The sequence below is a fragment of the Rhipicephalus microplus genome, chromosome 2 (assembly GCF_043290135.1).
Source record: "Rhipicephalus microplus isolate Deutch F79 chromosome 2, USDA_Rmic, whole genome shotgun sequence".
Lineage (NCBI taxonomy): Eukaryota > Metazoa > Arthropoda > Arachnida > Ixodida > Ixodidae > Rhipicephalus > Rhipicephalus microplus.
Genome location: NC_134701.1, coordinates 245,304,381 through 245,324,850, shown reverse-complemented (window position 1 = coordinate 245,324,850; position 20,470 = coordinate 245,304,381). Strand labels below are relative to the sequence as shown.

General features: G+C 42.7%; 3 protein-coding genes across 5 annotated transcripts in view; 2 read left to right on the top strand and 1 right to left on the bottom strand.

Moving 5' to 3' along the window:
* The window catches only part of unc-45 (unc-45 myosin chaperone), a 42,530-nt gene extending 33,729 nt beyond the window's left edge, over nt 1–8,801 (bottom strand). The window contains exons 1-11 of the mRNA XM_037421289.2: nt 8,438–8,801; nt 8,187–8,362; nt 6,579–6,668; nt 6,322–6,492; nt 6,091–6,259; nt 5,733–5,891; nt 5,468–5,645; nt 4,147–4,216; nt 3,131–3,223; nt 2,299–2,433; nt 1,987–2,081 (exon numbers count right to left, since the gene is read on the bottom strand). Of these exons, the coding sequence (XP_037277186.2) occupies nt 1,987–2,081; nt 2,299–2,433; nt 3,131–3,223; nt 4,147–4,216; nt 5,468–5,645; nt 5,733–5,891; nt 6,091–6,259; nt 6,322–6,492; nt 6,579–6,668; nt 8,187–8,362; nt 8,438–8,666 (1,565 nt within the window). The 5' untranslated portion in view covers nt 8,667–8,801. The remainder of the gene's footprint in view (nt 1–1,986; nt 2,082–2,298; nt 2,434–3,130; nt 3,224–4,146; nt 4,217–5,467; nt 5,646–5,732; nt 5,892–6,090; nt 6,260–6,321; nt 6,493–6,578; nt 6,669–8,186; nt 8,363–8,437) is intronic.
* A 322-nt stretch (nt 8,802–9,123) lies between these two features.
* On the top strand, nt 9,124–17,016 carry Oscillin (glucosamine-6-phosphate isomerase Oscillin). 3 transcript variants are annotated; one of them, XM_037421291.2, is made up of 6 exons: nt 9,124–9,204; nt 9,790–9,915; nt 9,982–10,083; nt 11,904–12,086; nt 13,844–14,028; nt 16,552–17,016. In XM_037421291.2, exons 2-6 carry the CDS (start codon nt 9,792–9,794, stop codon nt 16,807–16,809), a joined length of 852 nt encoding a protein of 283 aa, XP_037277188.1. In that variant the 5' UTR covers nt 9,124–9,204; nt 9,790–9,791; the 3' UTR covers nt 16,810–17,016. The 3 variants fall into 3 exon arrangements, with proteins under 3 accessions (XP_037277188.1, XP_037277187.2, XP_037277189.1); XM_037421290.2 differs by lacking the exon at nt 9,124–9,204 and adding an exon at nt 9,273–9,431; XM_037421292.2 differs by lacking the exon at nt 9,124–9,204 and adding an exon at nt 9,490–9,730.
* An 831-nt stretch (nt 17,017–17,847) lies between these two features.
* On the top strand, nt 17,848–19,138 carry LOC119170205 (AH receptor-interacting protein). Its single transcript, XM_037421293.2, has one exon. The coding sequence runs from the start codon at nt 18,045–18,047 to the stop codon at nt 19,020–19,022; it is 978 nt and encodes a 325-aa protein (XP_037277190.2). The 5' UTR covers nt 17,848–18,044; the 3' UTR covers nt 19,023–19,138.
* Nucleotides 19,139–20,470: the final 1,332 nt, after the last annotated feature.

Below are 20,470 nucleotides of genomic sequence, written 5' to 3'. Positions count from 1 at the left end.
AGTGGAAAATCACTTAAAATTTGCCATGTTGCTATTCATAACTTCAGGTCTCAACGGGCCTCTCAAATTCACCAATATGGCGGAAAAGTAGCCACCAGTGGGAACCCTGCCATGTATATATGCTTGTATCTGCCAAAAAATTCACAAATACTTAGGATACTGCTTAATGCAAATTCTGAGCACAGCTTCACATTGGGGCAAAGCCAACTTGTGTTTGAAGTTCTGGCTTTCCACAAGGCATCGACTACGCCTTAAAGCATAGTTTTTGTGAAGTAGGCAGCATTCATTACGCTATTCTGCAGATAAGCGAAGCAACCTCTAGACATTTGTAAGGTATTATGGCCACTTTGTTGACGTTGCATGTGGCTGATGACGAAGAAATATGGCTGAAAGCTTTGCAGCGGGTGCAAAGTATTAAACCAGACACTCGTTGTGCAATTAGCATTTTAGGGTGACTGGTTGTTATTTTACTCTTCTGCTATGCTATAGTAAAGCCTCGTAAATTTAAAGTGACTGGGACTGTAAAAAAAAAATCTCCGAATTATGTGGGCTTTTGAATTAATGAAACATACAAAAAGTGGGGAACAAGAAATTTTGAATTATTGAAAGTAATTAGAGGAGGTCACATGCTGTGTCAACTGTTCTTAAGCTCCAAGGGTTCCTGTCACAAACACCGAGAAATGACAAGCCTTGCTGCTGCAAAAAAAAAAAAAAAAAAACACGGTGTCGAAGTCAGTTAAAATACATGCCTGTGGAAATATGTGTGCTCCGCTGCATGACAGTGGTGACACACGACACACAAGTAGTGTGTCACCTGCTACTCGCACCATCATATGCAGCTCATTCTTTTTGGTAAAATAAATAATTTAATTATGGCTAGTTTAATGAAATTCCAATGTGCTTTGGCTGGAAAACATCGTCATTGAACTTTTCGAACTAGGTTTTCAAGGCAGGTGCCACTGGCATGAACACTGGCAGCAGTGCAAGTATGCAAATTGCTATAGCAAGCAGCAATCGAAGGTTTGCGTATATCACAAACTCCATCAGACTGTCCTTAGCTTTTTTTTATTCTCTTAAACAATGGGTAAATCATGATGTCCGGACATCGCAAAAAGCATGCAACATGAAGCCTGCGTGTCATGGCTGTTTTGCAGTGAAACATGTCTACTTTTCCGCAGGACACGTTTCAACTGAATATGAGACATCTTTTTTTTTTTTTTCATCTTTTTTTTTTCTTTGTCTGAGCTCACTGAAGTGAAACTGAGGTGCATCACCTGTCGCTCTTTAGTATCGCAACACTTCATTGCCTTCTGGTACCCAAGGGCCGTCGTTACTGCAGACTAGTGGCAATATCGGTATCGGGGATCGGCACATGACAACCAAGGTTTTCGAATTGACCAGGCTGGTGCTGACTACCACTCCCAATTATCCAAACTTACATTGCAAAATATGAGACAGCATAAATACTTCAATTTAGGCAGTTAAGCGGGATTTTTAAATAACAGAGTTCGAGTTAATGAGGTTTTACTGTTTATTACATAGGCTAATGTAATTCCACGCCTAACATGACACCCGCAGAAAGTCTTTTTGCAAATGGGTTTCAAGCACCAGCATGGCTCTGTGATAAAATACTCGACTGCCATGCAGAGATCCAGGTTCAAATCCTATTCAATCCTGTTTTTTTTTTTCTAATTTTTTTTCCATGTCTATGAGTTTTTCATGTCTATCGGTTACACCACTGACGGCGAGGGCAACGCTATTCAACGAAGGAACAGGCACTTAGGAGCTGCGCTCTAAAAAGCATTAGCGCAGTCGCAAGTCTGCCTTAGCACTAAGTACGTACCAGTTCTACAATACACAATTCTTTAGACAGAAGTTTGAATGGTTCCTGCTTATGATGCCCTTTGCAAACACTACTGACCCTCAAAGTACTGCAAGAAATCTCTAAGCTGATAACACATATCGAGAAAGCAATAAAATGCTCACTTTCTACACGTGCCCACAAGCTTCAGGGTAGTTCCGTCTGAAAAAGGACGCAGACTGCTGTCCGTGCCACCAAAGGAGCCCAGCTTGCAAAGCCCCTATTTGAAAAATCACAGGGAAACAAATATTTACAACACTACATCTGCTGGTGCTTCATCACTGTCCATGGTTATGGACATACCTGGAACAATGAAAGTGCAAATCTAGAAGTGAATTTATTCTCATTTTACATTTCTGTGTTAACGAGGTGGTGCAGCCAGGGAAAATGACTGGCTAAGAACATATCACAAAGTTTGGCAGACACTCGACACTTACGACAAGCGCGCGAACTTTGATGTTGTCGTTCTCAGACTTGTACAGCTTCTTGAGAATGCCCAGTCCAGTGGATATGATGCTCGTGCACTTGTCCTTTTTGGACGCTGCGGCAATGATGGCTTCGGCAGCCACTCTCTGCAAGGGGCAATGATATAGGAAAACGAGAAATGTCCTGAAGTGTTTGATCTAATCAAAATGAGCTGCTCGGCAGCATCTGCATCATCAAGTATCTGCAACTTAAAAGCTTATGGTGATCTGCCAGCTCAGACAGCTAGCACATCACATCTAACTTCACATACCTGCTATTCCTCCGCTATATGTATATTTTTGCACTGACTTCACATTGTCACTCGTATGTGTGCGCCAGCGACAATATAGTTGTGACGAAGCGTACCTGTGGAGGTTCTAGGTATGCACTGTACACTGAAACCTGAAGTAACCAGAAATGTATCTAGTTTAACAGGAGTTCCATTCACGGCGAGATCAACAGGGGTGCGAAATTCAAGTGAAAAACCAATTATATCAGAGGCAATTACATGTAAAGCCTGCACTCCGACAAAGCAGAAGAAAGTCAAACACAACCACGTGAATATGATAAGTGCACTGAAATATATCTGAGTTTATTTATTTTTACATGCCTTTGCATTGTACAGAAGCTTCCCTACAAAGAATTATTTTTTAGATACACTGATTTATGTTTCGTAAACTTGACGGGATGTTCGTAAAATGATTTGACAGGTCCAAATTCATAAACTTCAGAAAAAATTTGAGTGTAGGCGGATGTGTGCGTGACTGATGCCACTGGGCCAGAGTTTTGCGCTTGCAACTATACCTGCTGCAGTTCTTCTTCAGAGCCAGCCATAGCAAGCATCATCTCGACAACCCCTGGTGAAGCAAGGCAATTGTTGCCTACGTCCAGCGGACCCTAGAAGAAGTGCAGAGAGCAGGTACGTGAACGAAAGCAAGAGCAAAATATGCTTATTTGAAAAAACATATGCAAAATATTTCTAATATTGAAATATGTAAAAAAGGACAGAAATTCTCAACAAATATGCAATAAGTTTAGATAAAAATGCCAGTTGTAACTTTTTAGAGCCGTTAGAATACAAATAGAATATTGCCAGAATATAGTTGAGCACAAAAAACTCTGGAGGTAGCTTTCCAATAATTGTTCTTTCTTCTTAAAAGATAAATTTAGTTGTGAGTTCAGTACTGCGTTCTTTTCTTCTTTCTGTCTCTATTCCAACCTTGCTGTGCTATTAGTTATTCCCCGATAATTATTATAATCTATTTTCACGGTTAAGGCAAAAGGATGCTCACATTTTAGTGTGCAGCAGTCAAATGTGTGTCAATAGAATGCACACAAGAACAAATCAGGTAGTCTGCTCATTGACAAGACTTTAGAGATTTGTGAATGATTGCTGTATGTTAGTAGAATATGGCTTTCTGAACATCATAGCCTGCTCAACCACACGGATTATGTTTCATGGCTATGCTACGGCTCTGATAATGAAATTTAATTGGCTTCCGGGCTAAGTCCCTCTACCCACAATCAGTTCACATATTGAGATTTTCAAAGAATATTCACATTTACATATAGTACTAACCCAATTGAAAGACAAGTTCAAACAGAAAAAAAAAATTCTAATTTGTTACACAAATGTTTTGAATATTCATGCAACCACAGTCATGAATATGTAAATATACCATTGTTACAACACTGAAAAGCTGTCGAAAAAGATATTCTCAGCAAGCAGATTCAATGACTAAAATCTTAGTGGCTATCATATAGACATCACAGAACTAAAAAAAAAGGTGGCACATTTGTTGAAAACAAGAAAAACTTACCAGGAGCAGAGTAGTGATTGCAGCTGTAACACGAACCTTGCTTTCAATCTCAGCATCTCCCAGTTTCGAACTGAAAGCCATAAAAACAAATGTAAAAGCTTGCCAAGGTCAATATCCAACACACTATCTATGGATGAAACGTTCGACTAGAGTTTGACCTTTTCTCTGTGGGGCTATGCTTGCATGCCTTTCTTTGAATTTGAAAGCACGGGGAATCGAGCATTTCTTTGCAGGGCCTCCTGAAAAGCTCTATGATCTTTTACAACAGTCTTTAGAGGGAAATTAACGTGAAACAATGAATTAGTTTAGGTTAAACAATTGTGCTTTGAGAACTCTAATGTCACTAATTTTACCATCACTAGCCTAATAATATAATATCAAGGTCCAAGTTAAATTTCTAAATTTTGTACCAAAACCTCTGCGGTCGATGTCAAGCATGTTAAAATGTATTTTACGCAGATTGGCAACATTGCCTCAACAAAATTTTCTGGAAATTGGTATGTCAAGTCCATGACCACTGAGGGGATAATGAACTTCATTTTCAGAGATTTCAAACTACGTGGGACCACGAAGATGTCATCACAACCTATGACGTCACACCAGTTGGTGTGGGAATTTTGAAGTGGTGCCGCCAGTTTTGTTTCAATTTTACGCATTTTCTCGCTTACCAAGAGTCTTCTTGAGGCAAGCACTGTGATGACAGAATTTTGAATGATGCAGTAGAAGTCTAGAATACATGAGAGCATCTCACGAGAGCACCAATAACAGTCACAGAATATATGAACCATATATAAACAGTGAATGTATTGCAGCAGTGAGGTTCAGCTTAACAGCTCTGCTAGCCACTGCAACATTAACTGAAGTGTTGTTTTACATTATGGATACAAGTTCACAGACTAAAAGTGTTCTACTGATGCACCCTTTCATGCTAGTGATCCTGACTGCTGCCCCGTTATGGTGGTCTAGTGGCTAAGGTACTCGGGTGCTGACCCGCAGGTCGAGGGTTCGAATCCCGGCTGCGGCGGCTGCATTTCCGATGGAGGCAGAAATGTTGTAGGCCCGTGTGCTCAGATTTGGGTGCACGTTAAAGAACCCCAGGTGGTCAAAATTTCCGGAGCCCTCCACTACGGCGTCTCTCATAATCATATGGTGGTTTTGGGACGTTAAACCCCACATATCAATAAAATTCTGACTGCTGCTAGGACATCTGGGCTATCGTTAAATTGCAAAAATACTAAACTCCACTGTGGTGCTGCAATACAAGAATGCTTCTGCATAGCACAGAAGGGTACTTACATATTAGACTGATTCCGATACTTACTTGACATAATCCATCACTTTTTCCCTGTACTTTTCCTTTGCTTTATCATAGTCCATACAAAAGTATATCCTTTCAAATGCAACTGAGCAGTTAGGTCTTGTATTTGGACTTATATCCATGCTGCTTTCATACTTGATGTCCTCGAGCTCACTTGCAACTTCCAGCAATTCCCTAAGGCCTGGAAATATTCACCAGATATGAAGCCTTGAGAGTGCAATGCAGTGAGCACAATGAGACAATGTATGTATTGTGTTTGATACATTACCATCAGAATCGACCAACTTCATGCCCCAGTTGAGGCATTCATAGTCAGCATTTTTTGTGATAAGTTCCAAGATGGCATCACGACCTTGAGCTGTCATGACACGACTGGAGGAACTTTTGACGAGTGCAAGCATGATTGCATCAATGTGTGCTTCGTTATCTGCAGGAAAAAAAATGCAAAAGTAGTGTATTCATTGACTGCCATCATATCTTGCGGCCTAGCTTATGCTTCTAAATAGAGAGTAAGCTAAGCGTACATAAAACACAGCTAAAAAAAGCAACTGTATTTTTTTCTAAACGTAATTCCTATCCTTGAAATGTTAAATGACTTGTTATCTCCCGATATCCAAGTAACATACCTTTCATCATTTGTTCATCTGGCTTTTTTGATTCCTTAGAGTCCATCCCACTGAGAGCATTAATGATAGTCTGGAAAAGGTACTGCACTGCTGTGATGTGCTGCTCGTCCTTGCTGACAAACTGGTCGATCATTGCAGGAAGTCCGAACTCTGTCAACACCCTCAAAGCCTGTGGACGTATGCTTGTGTTATGCGTACAAACGCCAACAAATTCACATGAAGCTCACATACCCAATCCAGCTTCTTCTTACTAAGCTCGCTGAAGATTCGTATGCAAGAAAGCGTAAACTCTGCATTCTTCAACGAACGCACTGCACTCAGACATTTCACGATTCCGTTGGCATTGATAACAGCCTCTGCACCAGCCTTTTCTCTGGATATAACAACTAGGTTGTTCGCGGCCTGCAGGAAAAAAAAAAGGGGGGGGGGGGAGCACCAGCAATAAAACATCAGGAGTGTTCATGAGAATCTTGGGTCTCTGTTGTTACCTGGTTCTTGAGTTCAAGCGAGGAGCTGTTGTTCTCAATAACGCCAATCATTTGTGTCACCCTGTTGGTGGTGCTTGCGTTTTCTCTGGCCTGTAAAGAAAGTGAAATTTATACATTCCTCCAGGTATGATAATAACACCTGAGGTCTTAGATGAGAGACCCCGTAGTGGAGCGCTCTGCAAGTTTTGACAATCTGGTGTTCTTTGACGTGCACAGACATCTCAGGATAAGCAGGTCTGTACGCCTCCACCGAAATGTGGATGCGGCAATGGTGGTTATAATTAAGACTGCGACATTCGGGTCAGCAGCTGAGCACCATAACCAGCGATCCACCGCGGTGAACTATATCCCTCTAGGTGCAGTTTATGGTGCGCTACTGATGAATGCATCAAATTTCCAACGGCCAATTAAAAGAGGCCGCACGCATCATCACAAAAAAGTCAAGTGGTGAAACTAGTAGCGCACAAAAAACAGGAACCGAGCATGTTAAACTAGGATGATGCACTTACTTTTAACAGAATGTTTACAGAACAAAAGTGACACAGACAAGTTCCCTGTGCAAGAAGGTGCTAAGAGACCCAGCTGGGTTGACGAAGCAAATCAAATGAAATGATAACTGGGGGTCTGGAGCACCTATCACCCTCCAGGTGCAAGGCATTATTTGTGCACTATAAGTTTTACCGTGTATCACTACCAAAAAAGCCCATGTTATGGCTGCTTTGCACATGTTTTAGCAAGCCATAATTATAAGAAAATAAAAATATATCAATTATGCAGTCAATGAAACGTGTTTTTCGCATAAAAGCACTTTTACCAGAGGCTCGAAGTACATCAATGAGAACATATTGGCTGCATAGCGATTTTCGATAGTGCAGTTGACCACATTTTGTTTTTCACGTAGGAACAATTTTATCGCTGACTCAAAACATAAATGAGTCAAGTATAGATGGCTTGCATGCGACATCACGGACGCAGTTTCTGAAAAAAAACTGGTGCTCCACGACAGCTGCTTCGATGACAAACAAGTTGCTTCAATGTAAAAACGACGCGGCAGGAACGTCACTGTGCATGAATAACAAAGAAACCTGCATGTGATGTTTTGATAATATTAATGTGGCATCCGAAACGTCGCATCCTCACACGCTGGTGCTCTAACATGCCGCTTTCAGTGACATCAGTGCAAGCCGCAACTGCTGCGTTATATAAAAAAACATTTCATTTATCCTTCGCTGTTGATGTCTTGAGTGGCATGTCATGTGTCTCTCTTAAATCTGGCAGTGCCTCAGTAGAGGTGACCGTCTTTAATATGAAGTGCACTGCCAGCTAAATGAGTACAAATAATTGGCGGAGGGGTTTGAATTCACCTATATTGAGCAGACATTTAGCTAAGCTCAATGTCTGTTGTTTTTTGTTGCTGTCGTTGCTCACAACACTAAAAACAAACAAAGTATACACAAGTACAGTACATGACGCCCGGATAGTGCTCTTCTTACAGCTGATACATTGACTTGGACTGCACGTAAATTATTATGAACATTAAGAAATAGCAGCAGATAACTCAAGGTAATCACACAGGAAGAACATCATCTTCAAGAAACATATACTTGCAATTTTTTCGATGGCTTGACTAAGACGGCGGAGGCACTGCTGGACGGCGCTGTTTTTCGGATCTATTTGCAGAATCTTACGGGCATCTTTGAACGCTTCGTCCATTTTCCCAAGCGCTTCGTAAGCTTGACTCCGCCGAAAAAGTGCCTTCACATCCGATGGGTTAAGTTCCAGAACTGTAAGTATAGAAGACGCAATGTTTACCAACTGAGCAAACGAATTTTCAGCGCAGTTAGTACAAGCCGAGTTACCTTCAGAAGCATCCTTTAAAGTTTCTTCGTATCTGTGCAGCTTCAAGTTAGCCGCGGCTCTGTTGTTCAGCAAGACTGCCCTCTCCGGGCTGTCCACGATCGACAATGCCTTCGTGTACTTCTCCAGGGCGCCTGCGAAATCTCCAGCCTTGAACAAATCATTGCCCTCTTGCTTGACGGCCTGTGCGGGGCTCGATGAACTACCCTGCTCCGACACGTCCGTGGTCATCGTTTCTCCTGGGATATCAGGAACGCGTGCAACTACTCTGCCGGGAGCTCGCTCTACAAGTTCGCTCCCCGCATGAGAAGCCAAAAATAACTTGCCGGCTCCTGCGACAACTTTCTAGATACTTCTAGAGTGCGGTCCGCATCGTCTAATGTGCATTTCAACAAGTTTAGCTACAACACGTCAACTCGACGGCACAAGCGGCGTGCTGTCATAGAACTCTCGAAAAAGGAAACTGCCAGAACTTTTATTCACACTCCCAAAAACAGCGAAACTTCGTAGCTAGTAATGCCTTAAAAGGCATTAATAATGCCTGCTGTCGAGCTGCTTTGAAATCAGCTATTCGCACTGGTAAGCGGTGTCACGTTTCTCCAAGTACAACTTTTTGATTACAATTTGCGTTAAATATTAAACAACACGCGAATTGCATGCGATGATAGCGTCATCTATGAGTGTAATGGGGAACGAGTAACATAGGAGGCATTGGCAGCGTTGGTATCATCATCACTGGGGCTGGCATCCGCGGCTCGACTGCTCTGAGGTGCGTGCTCAGTTTGCGCGTGCGGTAAAAATAAACGTCTCCGTGACGTGTTTCTGTCTGAATGAAGTCAGCCTCGCAAGCTTGGTGATCGCCAGTACACAGCGTCTCGTGTGTGAACCACAGCGCTGCTGAGTTTCGGGCCGTCATCCGTCGCTTTCTTGATGTAGCTGTTGCTGCGTATCCGCTGTCGACCAATACGATGGACAAAAACAATTACCAGTATCGTGGTAAAAAGTTATTTCCTAGACGACAAAGCGTGCACAGCAGCTCGTTCGTTCGTACCAGGTGGTACACGCGGCGTGATAGAACCGCGGGGCCCGCGATTTGCACAGTCGCACGCTGTAATCGTATCGCTGGTGAAACACGGGGAATGGAATTGTGCGTGGAGTGGCACGATAAGTGATATCGTTCAGGGCGTGCGCTACTAGATACTACACTTAAGTTCCCAGCCGCCGCAGCTGGCGCAAGTAGTTGAGAGTAGTTGAACCGCTGTCGGTAGCGTGGTCGCACTAGTGTGTTCGTTTCAGTAAGATCGCTGGTACTGTTTTGAACACGCAGTTTTACCGCCTGAGTTCTCTGTTTCAGACATGAGGCTAGTTATCCTCGAAGATGACAGCGAAGTGGCCGACTGGGCGGCCAGATATATCAGGAAACGCATTCAGGATTTCAACCCAGGCCCAAACAAATATTTTGTTTTGGGACTGCCGACAGGTAACGCCCAGTTACGCGTAACTTTATTCACTGCTTGGATAACTGAAAAAAAACTTTTCTTTACAGGGAGCACGCCGATGAGTTGTTACAAGAAGCTGATTGAATTTTATAATCAAAAGACGGTGTCGTTTCGATATGTGAAGACATTCAACATGGACGAGTATGTTGGCAAGTATAAAATTCATGATGCTCGCCATTGCAGTGCGTTATGAAGAAGTCAACTACTGACATTGTATCAAAGGAAAGTTCACTGGAGGCCACGTTTTGTATTGTTCGGAAAATGCCGCATATGTACATGTAAGCATGTACATATGCTTACAAACTTTACATTACAAATATTATTCCTTGATTGCTTTTACTTCTAAATAATATGTATCAATTGTTTTCATTGTGGTTTGCAGATTGTTTGTATGCAATGTATCTTTTCGGCTACACACCATTGTTAGTGTCACTGTGTTAAACGCGTCGGAGTGCACAATACGGCATACTGCTTTAGGGTGTAGGTACAGTAATTTCTAGAGCTGAAATTAACACCCATATTCAGAAACACTCCTTGACTTGGAACTCTCCTTCCCACCACCTCAATGCAGTGTTTTTGAAGCGTACTTGTGCTGCATTAAAAGCGGTGGCCAGTCGAGGAGAACTTTAAATATCGGGATGAGTGTATTGTTTATCAAGTTATTTTTCGTCACTAGACATAAAAAAATGTTTGCATCAAACAAAACTGAACTGGTACATTGCGATTTTCTCTCTAAAACATACACAGGCTTGTTTCTTCATTTCATTTTATTACCCTAAACGCCACTCTAGAGCGTGTTATTCAAGGGGTGGAGGGGAAGAAATTATGCAAAATGGTAACCACATAAATTAATTGTGAGACGGGTGATGTGTTACACTTTGCATAAATAAAGTCGGGCAGGTAATGGTGGCAGTGCTGCGGTAAAGGTTGTTCCATTTACATCATGCCCATGGAAAGGAGGCAGAAAATGTCTTGGTGTTGCTCTACGCACGGCTAATTTGCACAGCATGACCGGTGCAATGAGGCATACATTAAAAGTGGTAGTGTCATTATTTCTAGCTGTACACAGCTACAAAGTCTACAATGTGCCCCTTTGAGACTGTGCATTACAAGCTCTGGCTTTCTGTGATTCTCCTTTTCTGGTAGCTGTTCCTTTGTACTGTGGAGCCCTGGATAAAGTGTGAAATAGAGAAAGCATGTTAGGGCAAAACCAAAACTACTTTTATTCTGGTCAAATCGGGGAACACCAGTGCTAGTTCATTTATCTACAACCCTCCCATCTATGTTGCTGCCTCAGGGCGATACCTCAGTTGTGATGCAGCTGCTACAGCATTTTTTGCAGTATGTAATCAAAAACATAGGACTGCGTGAAGTGCAAACGAAATCACACCATGGGAATGGTTCACCTGATGTAGTACCTATTCAGTATGGAATTAAAGTAGAGCATTGTTACATTGGTTGTCATGGGTAGTTGTAGGGTGTCAAGATTTTTATGATGCTGGCTACCCCAAGCTGAATAAAAAGACTGATGCAAGCAAGAACTACGTTTGAAGATATATCAGATAGAAGATAAAAGTTTGAAGATATATCATGGCATGAAAAATCTGCTATGAAATGTTCATTTAAGGTGTGCATCAATAGTTCCTATTTACAGAAAGCATCTCCTGCCCCTAAGCCAGCCTGAAATCTGTTAATCTGATTATCTGGCCCTGGCAGTCCTGGACTGCTTTGGGGGGGGGGGGGGGGGCGTCTTTGACAAATGAGTGTTGTGCGTGCAGTATTTAGGCAGTTCAAGATTGCTTTGATTTTCAAGCAGTTCCACTTCGTGGGGAGTTATCTTCCCAAATATGAACCAACCCATCCAGCAGCAAGTTTCACTGTACCTTGTGAGATATGTGACAACCTGTGATAGTCTGGAGGATTGTTGGATTTTCATTGCACACTTTACTTTTGAAACATGAAATTGCAGGTCTGCCAAGAGACCATCCAGAGAGCTACCATTCATACATGTGGAACAATTTCTTCAAGCACGTAGACATTTTGCCCGAGAACGCCCATATTTTGGATGGAAATGCAGCTGATCTGAATGCTGAGTGTGACAGGTTTGAGCGGCTGATCACCGAAGCTGGCGGAGTGGACCTCTTTGTTGGAGGTGAGGGCTGAAAACTTTGTACGTCTTTATTGGGACTGTTCCACTAAACTTTTATTGTTGTGAGGTGCAATGCAGGAGTCATCTGAACAGAAACTATAGTGTATATAAAGCATACTACGACTTTTTCATGAAACACAAAATATAGTGACAATTCTTGAGTGTCCCAGCTACTTTTCTGTCCCACTACTCATAGACTACCTAAGTGTGGATGCAGCATGCGATGACTTCGTCGTATCTTAAATTTAATGCTGGTTTCTACAATCGCCAAGTTGTGTGATTTCCGAGCACTAGCAAAGCCATGAAACGCTCTTCGTGAAACTCAGTCTGCCCCAAATGTGCTTCATGGTGATAAAGTAAATATACTGCAGTGAAGCTTTTCGATGAAGCCTCCAGGGGTACGATACGTTGTCTAGTCGACGTTAATTATTCGAGCTCATGCCCTCACTGCCATGAGGGCTGTACGACTTCTACGATAGCTCTCTCACTTCATAGTTGATCATGATTTAAAGGGACTGACGACTGGCCAGAATGTGTGATCCGGTCCTCGTAGAAATGAAAAGATGGTAAAATGTGGTGACAGATTCCAGTATCCTTTGCCTTGCGAGTAGGATTTATATTTTTAAACCAGTATGTCGCACAGCGTAGCAGGAAAGTCTTGAAGCTGGATTATGGAGTCAATCACTTTCCTGTATGTAGTCACGTAGTCTGATGCCACCGAGCACACCATAATTAGTATTCCATATTAGAGTACTTACAATATTATCTATCACCACTCTATTCTGGGCTTCTTACGAGATAAAAGGAGTTGTGTGACGAAAGTGGCACTGCCTTCGTGGCAGCCAGTGCACTCGTCGAGTCGTGGCACATGCGCACGCAGTGCACGCATGCGTAATACAGTGCCGCGCTCTAACACGCACCGCTCTCGCAGCATGTATTGTCACTTGCATAGAAGGCTTCATATTTGCCTCACATGGAAAAATTCTGATTACAAACATTTCATGGCAATTTCTACATTAGGATTCCGTGATTAGACACAATGATCTGTAACTTTTCCATTGTGCTAAATAAAATAGGTTCCACAAAAACTGGTTGTCGATATCATAGAGCATTAGAAGAACTATGTTGTGCTGATGACAACCCTACTGTGCGCGTCAAGTCTTTCAGGGAGCAATTTTTCTTCTATATTTAGGCAGCCGGCTTTCTGTGTTAATTTTCTTTAAATTGATGTTTTTATACCATATCTCTGCATGCGTTATGTCACTAATGCCTCACCAAGTGCATCTTGTTTGTTATTATAGAGCCAACACATGGCATTATCTTTGTGTTGAACCTGGTTAAGCGCTGTTCTTCAACTGTTCACCTTGACTCTTTGTTCACGTTAGAGCAGCGTTGCCTGTTCACTTATTGACAGCAGTCTGCAGAAAAGATTAGCGTACTTAGTGTTATACCTCTCCAACTGATTCCAAGCAACATTTTTTCTACTCAGAAACTGTTTTAATACACAATTATCTATGCTGAATCTGCTTAGAAATGGCTTTTTTTTCTGCTCGAAGATTTACTCCAAATCCTAAACTAGTTAAGCCATCACTGATGGAGATTCGTTGAGCTCATAGATTTGCTGGAATTTGCGTTTGCAAATGAACCTTACAGCACCTAAAAGATCTGCTATCCTCGACAGATTGCCGTAACTTTTTAGCAGAGAATAACTAATAGTCCTAATCAACAATCTTGCATTCTTGTTGTTTTATTGCAAAAAGGCATTGGGCCGGATGGACACATTGCTTTCAACGAGCCTGGTTCAAGTCTCGCATCTCGGACGCGAGTGAAGACCCTAGCCAAGGACACAATTATGGCGAATGCGCGTTTTTTCGAAAATGACCTGACCAAGGTTCCCAAGGAAGCATTGACCGTTGGAGTGGGCACCGTGATGGATGCACGTGAGGTGAGATTACCGTCTGGTTATGGTGTCATAAAGCATCCCCTCGTTTACTTTTTAAATGTGAAGCATTTCTTTAGTGAACTGCCGGCACTATGAGCGTTTCTATCTTCGTATCTATCTATCTATCTGGTGCTCTCGTGATCACCTCTTTATAATTTGGTGTAGACCAAAATCGGTATGGGAAGCAGGCCCGCAGACAGGAATTTTCTTTTGGGGGGGGGGGGGGGGGGCTACAGGCTTGACGGGAGGGTAATACCCCTGTCACACGGTACCTATAATGTCATTCGCTGTGAATTACATTAGTCGTTAATGTCATTTTTGTTGCTGCTACACAGGCATAGTAAATAGCATTCACACCTAATGGAATTCGCTCGTTGAATGTGTTCACCGAACTCATGGAAGCGCGACATGTGTTCTCTCATCAACAGGTGCTTGACAATAGATTGCAAAATCGACATCTTGAAGCAGGTGTAAACAATGTCCAGATGTTTATTAAAGGTTGTTAACTTTTTGGTAACTTTTTAATGTGCAACACGATAGTGGAAGAAATTTGTGCAGCTATATTCTCTTCCCCAGGCTCCGACTTGATGTATGGGGCCTCCTGTTGGCCATGTTTACAAATTCTCGCTGTTGTTTTGCTGCTGCCTCGCCGCGTTAGACTCGCTCGTAGCATAATGCGCATGTACATGTCGGACACCACTTTAGGGAGAGTGTATTCAAACCAATTTTCTTTTTGTGGGAAGCACTGCTGTTCAGTGTTATTGCGACGAAGTCGAAGCTAAGAGGGCAGCTGAACCGATTGGCGTGTATGGGTGCAGAGCTCCTAGTTCCTCGTCGTCTGTGATCTTTCTTCAATATCAAGCTTGAGGCACTTCAGTCGTTGTGATGCTTCATTCGCACCAGCTGGAGATCAATTATCATTCGTTTACACTGATCAAAGTTTATCGCGGTCACAAATTCATGAAGGCTGTCACGATTCCAAATATTGCCAACTGCAAGTTGTGAGCAGCTTTGAGCTAGTCTTGCTTTGGTATGAGGAATTTTTTCTACCGATACTGTTTTATCTTGTCGCTGTAAATTTTCAAAACCAGCCGGACAATGTTATGTACATTTAATGTGCGATTTGCAACTTTTTGGTAATATGGCAGCCTACCGATAAACATTGACATCAACTGCGAATGTAATCTCTTGTAGAAGGGTAGACCCGGAATGTAATATCACGATGGCATTCATTTTGAATGTCATTCTCTGCGCATGACATTACACGTTCCGTGTGACAGGGGTGTAAGTGAGCTGAAGGAATATGACTCTGTGGTCACGACCCTTTCCTGCAGAGACATGTGGCACATTCCCATATACCAGGGGCCACAATATGCGGGTATGTGCCACAGGTGATTGACAGTTTATATCTACCCTGGAACAGCGAGGGCAGACAATAGTAGCTGAAATGTGAGAGTTGAGAAAGTCTCACTTTGGCAGCATAGACTCGACAAATGCAAAAATAAAAAAATCAGGATATGACAGGAAGTGAAGCATTATGCTTGCTTTGGCATCGGGTGGCAACCACAGAATGATGCCAGGTTTTGAAACTGCTTTGGAAAAAGACACTATGCAGGTGTGAGGTCTGTGCAACTTTAATTATGGTTGCAGTGCTGGCTTATAATTTTATAACAGAGCAATAAATGTTACATGTGTAAACATGACACAGGTGTCATGCCAAGTTAATGTCAATTGCAGTTGCATTGTTGACTCAATTTTTATAGCACTCCTATAAACATTGCATTGGTATTCGTACGATTCAGCTAGCTATATTGAAGCATTGCTCGATCCCCGGGCAATGCACGAACGAATGTGATGTGCGATTTCAATAATACCGGCATCTGTGCTCTAATGAGGGTGAGGATGTTATGTAAGTGTTGTCACCAGTGGACGCCAGTGTAGTGGAAGTTCCTGTTAAGCCCAGAATTCACACACAACTGCACTCAGCATCGATGCACCTCGTAACACTTCCCTCAAAGCTCAAAAAAACTCGGCAGAGGTTTCGGCATTACGCTTCGTGTAACCAACATCGCAGACTAATGCAAGAATAATGTCAGCGGCAGTGGTGTTACGCAACTATGAACAACCAGTGGTCACCTCTTTACACGTTTTCTAGATATGGGAATACGTATAAAATTTAGACATATATTCACCGAGTACTAAATTTATCTGCCTTGTTAGGTGATGCTCACTTTAAAAGTCTGCAGGAAGAAGTTTGCCACATGGCAAACTTCTGCCTAGTTTGTCAACAGTAGAGTTGTGTGGGATTGAGGTTAATCTCTGCAGAGAGTAACACAGCTGCTAGCTGTAGTGTGCCACAGAAATGGGGCAAGCCCCACTACTCACTTCTGGGCTACTAAATGTTATGAGCAATGTCAACCAATGGAATAGCAGTATACAGTTACCAGCTCCGCAGTGTAACCAGTTTTCTTGGCGAAATGCCAGTAAAGATGCTGCAATATTTTTTTTGTCTTCTTCCTTTTTCAGGTCATGATACTTATCGTCGGTGCCCACAAGGCGTTTGCCTTGTACAAAGCCATTGAGGAAGGTGTGAATCACATGTGGACCGTATCTGCATTCCAAATGCACCCCCGGACAATCATAGTCTGTGATGAAGATGCAACCAATGAACTGCGTGTGAAGACTGTAAAATACTTCAAGGGCCTGATGCATGTACATAACCAGCTGGTTGAATATAGAGATGATGTGAAGACTGATGATGAGAAAAAAGCTGGCCAGCATTGAACCTTGTTCGTCGTAGACGATATTTTGCCTGTGCTGCACCATGATTCTGGGATTTTATAACGGTGTTTCGTGAGATGGACATTGGCACTTTAGTCCTTACAATAACATTACTTGAAGAATAGAATTTAATATGTCCTAATCTAGACCAATATATAATGTAACACTTTATTAAATACATATAAACTGATATTTGATCCACTTGTTCAAGACGTGTTTTTGTCAATGAACTGCATGGTAAGTATGATGTGTCCTTAGAGGGGAACATTTTTTTTTTCATCTTTAGGCAGCAAAGTAATCATGTTTGCTTTAGTCACCTTCCTTGTGGGGACATTCATTTCACAAGTCTTTTTTGTCTGCTTTTTTCCTACTAAACTAATGCCTACAGCGCACTACCTCCTCCTAAACATCTTTGCAGAACTAGCTCTGAAGAACCCTGGTTTTTAGGTCGCGTGCACCCATTTCTCTCTCTCTCTCTCTCTCTCTCTAGAACGAAATGAACACACTCTGTAATAAAATTCACTTGGTTTCTCGGGAATCCCCCTCCCCCCCCCCCCCTTTTTTTTTTAACTTGAGGGTAGCAACTTTTATGTCCCTTAGGTCGCGTTTAACTTCGCGCATGTAATCAACCGCTGCCAAGTGCTGGGTAAAGTGTGGCCTCCGAGATTTAAAGCTAGCAGTTTTTTATCTCAAAGGCAATGTCTAATTTACGCATGTTGCGTTGATTAATGCTCTCATTGACAAGCACTGATTTAATGTAATCAATAATTTTGAATCAGTCAAAGTTACTTGCAATCAAAATAATTTCCACGAATCAACCAACGCACAGAAACAAGTTGCAGAGTGAGAGCACAATTTGATAAAACAAGCGGCAGTGGTTAATCTGCAATTTTGTTTTTTTGGTACTTTGCAATATCTAAAATGATATTTTATTGGTTCTTTTATCTTTTGGTTTTACTACAAAAAAATGTTCGAGCAGCGTGGAATATTTGACGTCGTAATAGGAATGCTCACGTCTCCCGTCAATATTGCTCTCAAGTTATTTTGAGCTTATATTGACGTCCGCTCTGAGCGTTCTGTTCGTTCATGTTTTTGTGCGCATCGGCCGGTGGAACATTTTCTAGGACAAGTGAGTCTTTGCTGACAGAAACAGAATGATCAACCGTTTCTCCTAGCTGCTCTGGATCGCGCGCAGCTGACGCTTGTGAGCGCGGCGAGCGCCAGTCTCGCGTGCAAACATGAACGCAGCGATATCGAAGTTCGTTCAGAAGAAGGTCGTCTACCCCGGTGTCGGCGAGATCCCACGCTTCGAGAAAGGTGCCAAGTGCACGTTTCACTTTTGCGTGAAGCGCCTAAGCACCGACGATGACGATCCTGACGGTGTTATCGACGACAGCCGCAAGCTTGGGCGCCCCATGGAACTGCTCATAGGCAAGGAGTTCAAACTACCCATTTGGGAGCAGTGCATAAAATCTATGAAGGTTAAGGAGGTCGCCGAGTTCACGATAAACAAATGTTTGCTGGACAACTACACGCTCGTGTCGCAGAGCTACCGAGCCTTCGCGGGCGTCGGAAAGCCGCAGAAACGCAGGTGTTGCGGCATGATGGAGGAGAAGTTTACCACTGGTCACGAAGACCTTGATAAGTTGGCGGAGAAACTAGTGGACTTATCGTGCACCTTCGAACTGGTCAAAGTGGAAGAGCCGGGTGAATACGAAAAGGACGTCTGGGCGATGACGGCCGAAGAGAGGCTAAGTGCTGTACCTACCCTGAAGGAGCAGGGCAATCAAGCTTTTCAAGCGGGCGACATGGACACAGCCATGAACAAGTACCGGGAAGCCCTGGAGCACTTGGAAAACTTGCTGCTTCGCGAGAAACCTGGCGACGAAGAGTGGAACGAATTGTACAGGATGAAAGTGCCGATCCTTCTGAACTACTCACAATGCCTCCTTAATCAGGGCGAATACTACGAGGTCATACGTCACACTTCCGAAGTGCTCAGCAAGGATCCCAACAACGCGAAGGCCCTGTTCCGGCGGGCGAAGGCCTACTTCGGATCTTGGAGTCCACATGAGTGTCGCGCGGATCTGCTGAAACTTCAAGAGGCCGACCCGTCCCTTTCAAAGGTTGTGAGCAACGAGCTCAAGAAGCTCGAAGCTGAAGAAAAGAAAAAGAACAAGGAGGACAGTACCAAACTAATGAGCATGTTCAAGTGAGCAACTGTGTCGTGCCTGTACATGCAAGTTCTCTGAGAATGGCCGCGTATGCGCGCAAAAGAGCTTTTCGTGTTAGTCGAGGTTGAAGAAAATAAATTTATACTATTTGTTAGCAATTTTTCCGTGTTTTAATATTTACGGTCTCTGACACGATTTTTTTTTTTTTTTTTACAATCGTGTGAGAGGCCAGCTGCCTCTCACACGATTGTCTGCGATTCTCTCGAATCGACGAGCAAGAAGGCAGCCAGTTGAACCACTTGATTGTAAAATCTTTATTTGGGTCAGTTACCTTTGTGCTATAAATAAGAACGTAGAGCGTTTGGCGAATCGTCGGTGTTGTGGTGTCTCTGTTGTATCGGGACTGCAAAGATAGAAAACACACACATTTGTCGATTTGTCAAAGTAAGCGCTCTAGACTTCAGATAAGCGAAACCTGCCCTAAACTATAACGACGGATCGACGGAATGGTGTAACGTCAAAGTAGGTTGGCCGGCCATGTGCACAATATTCAACGTGCCATTTCAGTATTAGCGCGCAACACAAGGACAGAGTGACGTCTTGTGTAGCGCTTGATGCTGAAATGGAAAACCAACATGCCCAAACTTATGGTGTTTCACAAAACGTGCGTTGTAATGAGCAAATTTCTTTGTGAACACCAGGTAAGCGGAACTTCAGCAGGAACTACAATTTTGCTCTTCGACATTTGGTATTGGGAAAACTAAAAATTATAATAACAATAATAAACCATGTCAGGGCATCGTGATAAGCTGTGTACAAAATCTAATCGGTCCGCCATTTGAATGAAAGTTAACAATACCGAAGTTGCCGCAACACATCTGTGATGAGAACTTTGCCAGTCAAGTAAGGATCGCCGAGAACAAAAAAGCCATGACTGAGTCGGTAGGACCTTGAGATTCTGGTTTCCGCGTATAGATTATTATAGGAGAGAAAGTTTTGAAAACAGAGCTCCGCCAACCACGCACCATTTTTTTTTTATTTTTTGCTAAGATAATTTCAAGTCACTCGGGCGTTTTTCAGCAGCGTCGATTCTTGGAAATTTTCGTGTCCTTTTTTCTCTTCAGTGTAATTGTACAGAAAACTCTCACATACCGTCCTTTTCTACTGTATATACGAATTTATGTAACCTTTCCGTCTCTAAACTAGACGTTAAAGAGCAGAACAATAAAAAAGGAACATGCGGCATATCATTATTTTTGTGGTAGTTCACTAAATTGTTAAATATACTAACACATATTCAGATTCTTTTCAGTGACTCGCACTAGACGAATTGCACTTGAGTAGCTTCACTGCTACATGGATATTTATGCAGAGAAGCCACACCGGCTACACCTTCAAAGGTTACGATTAACTGGGCGGAATGTCACATCAAAGACAACCAGACAACTATCAAGAATGCAGATAGTTATTCCAAGCGCATGCCATGGTCC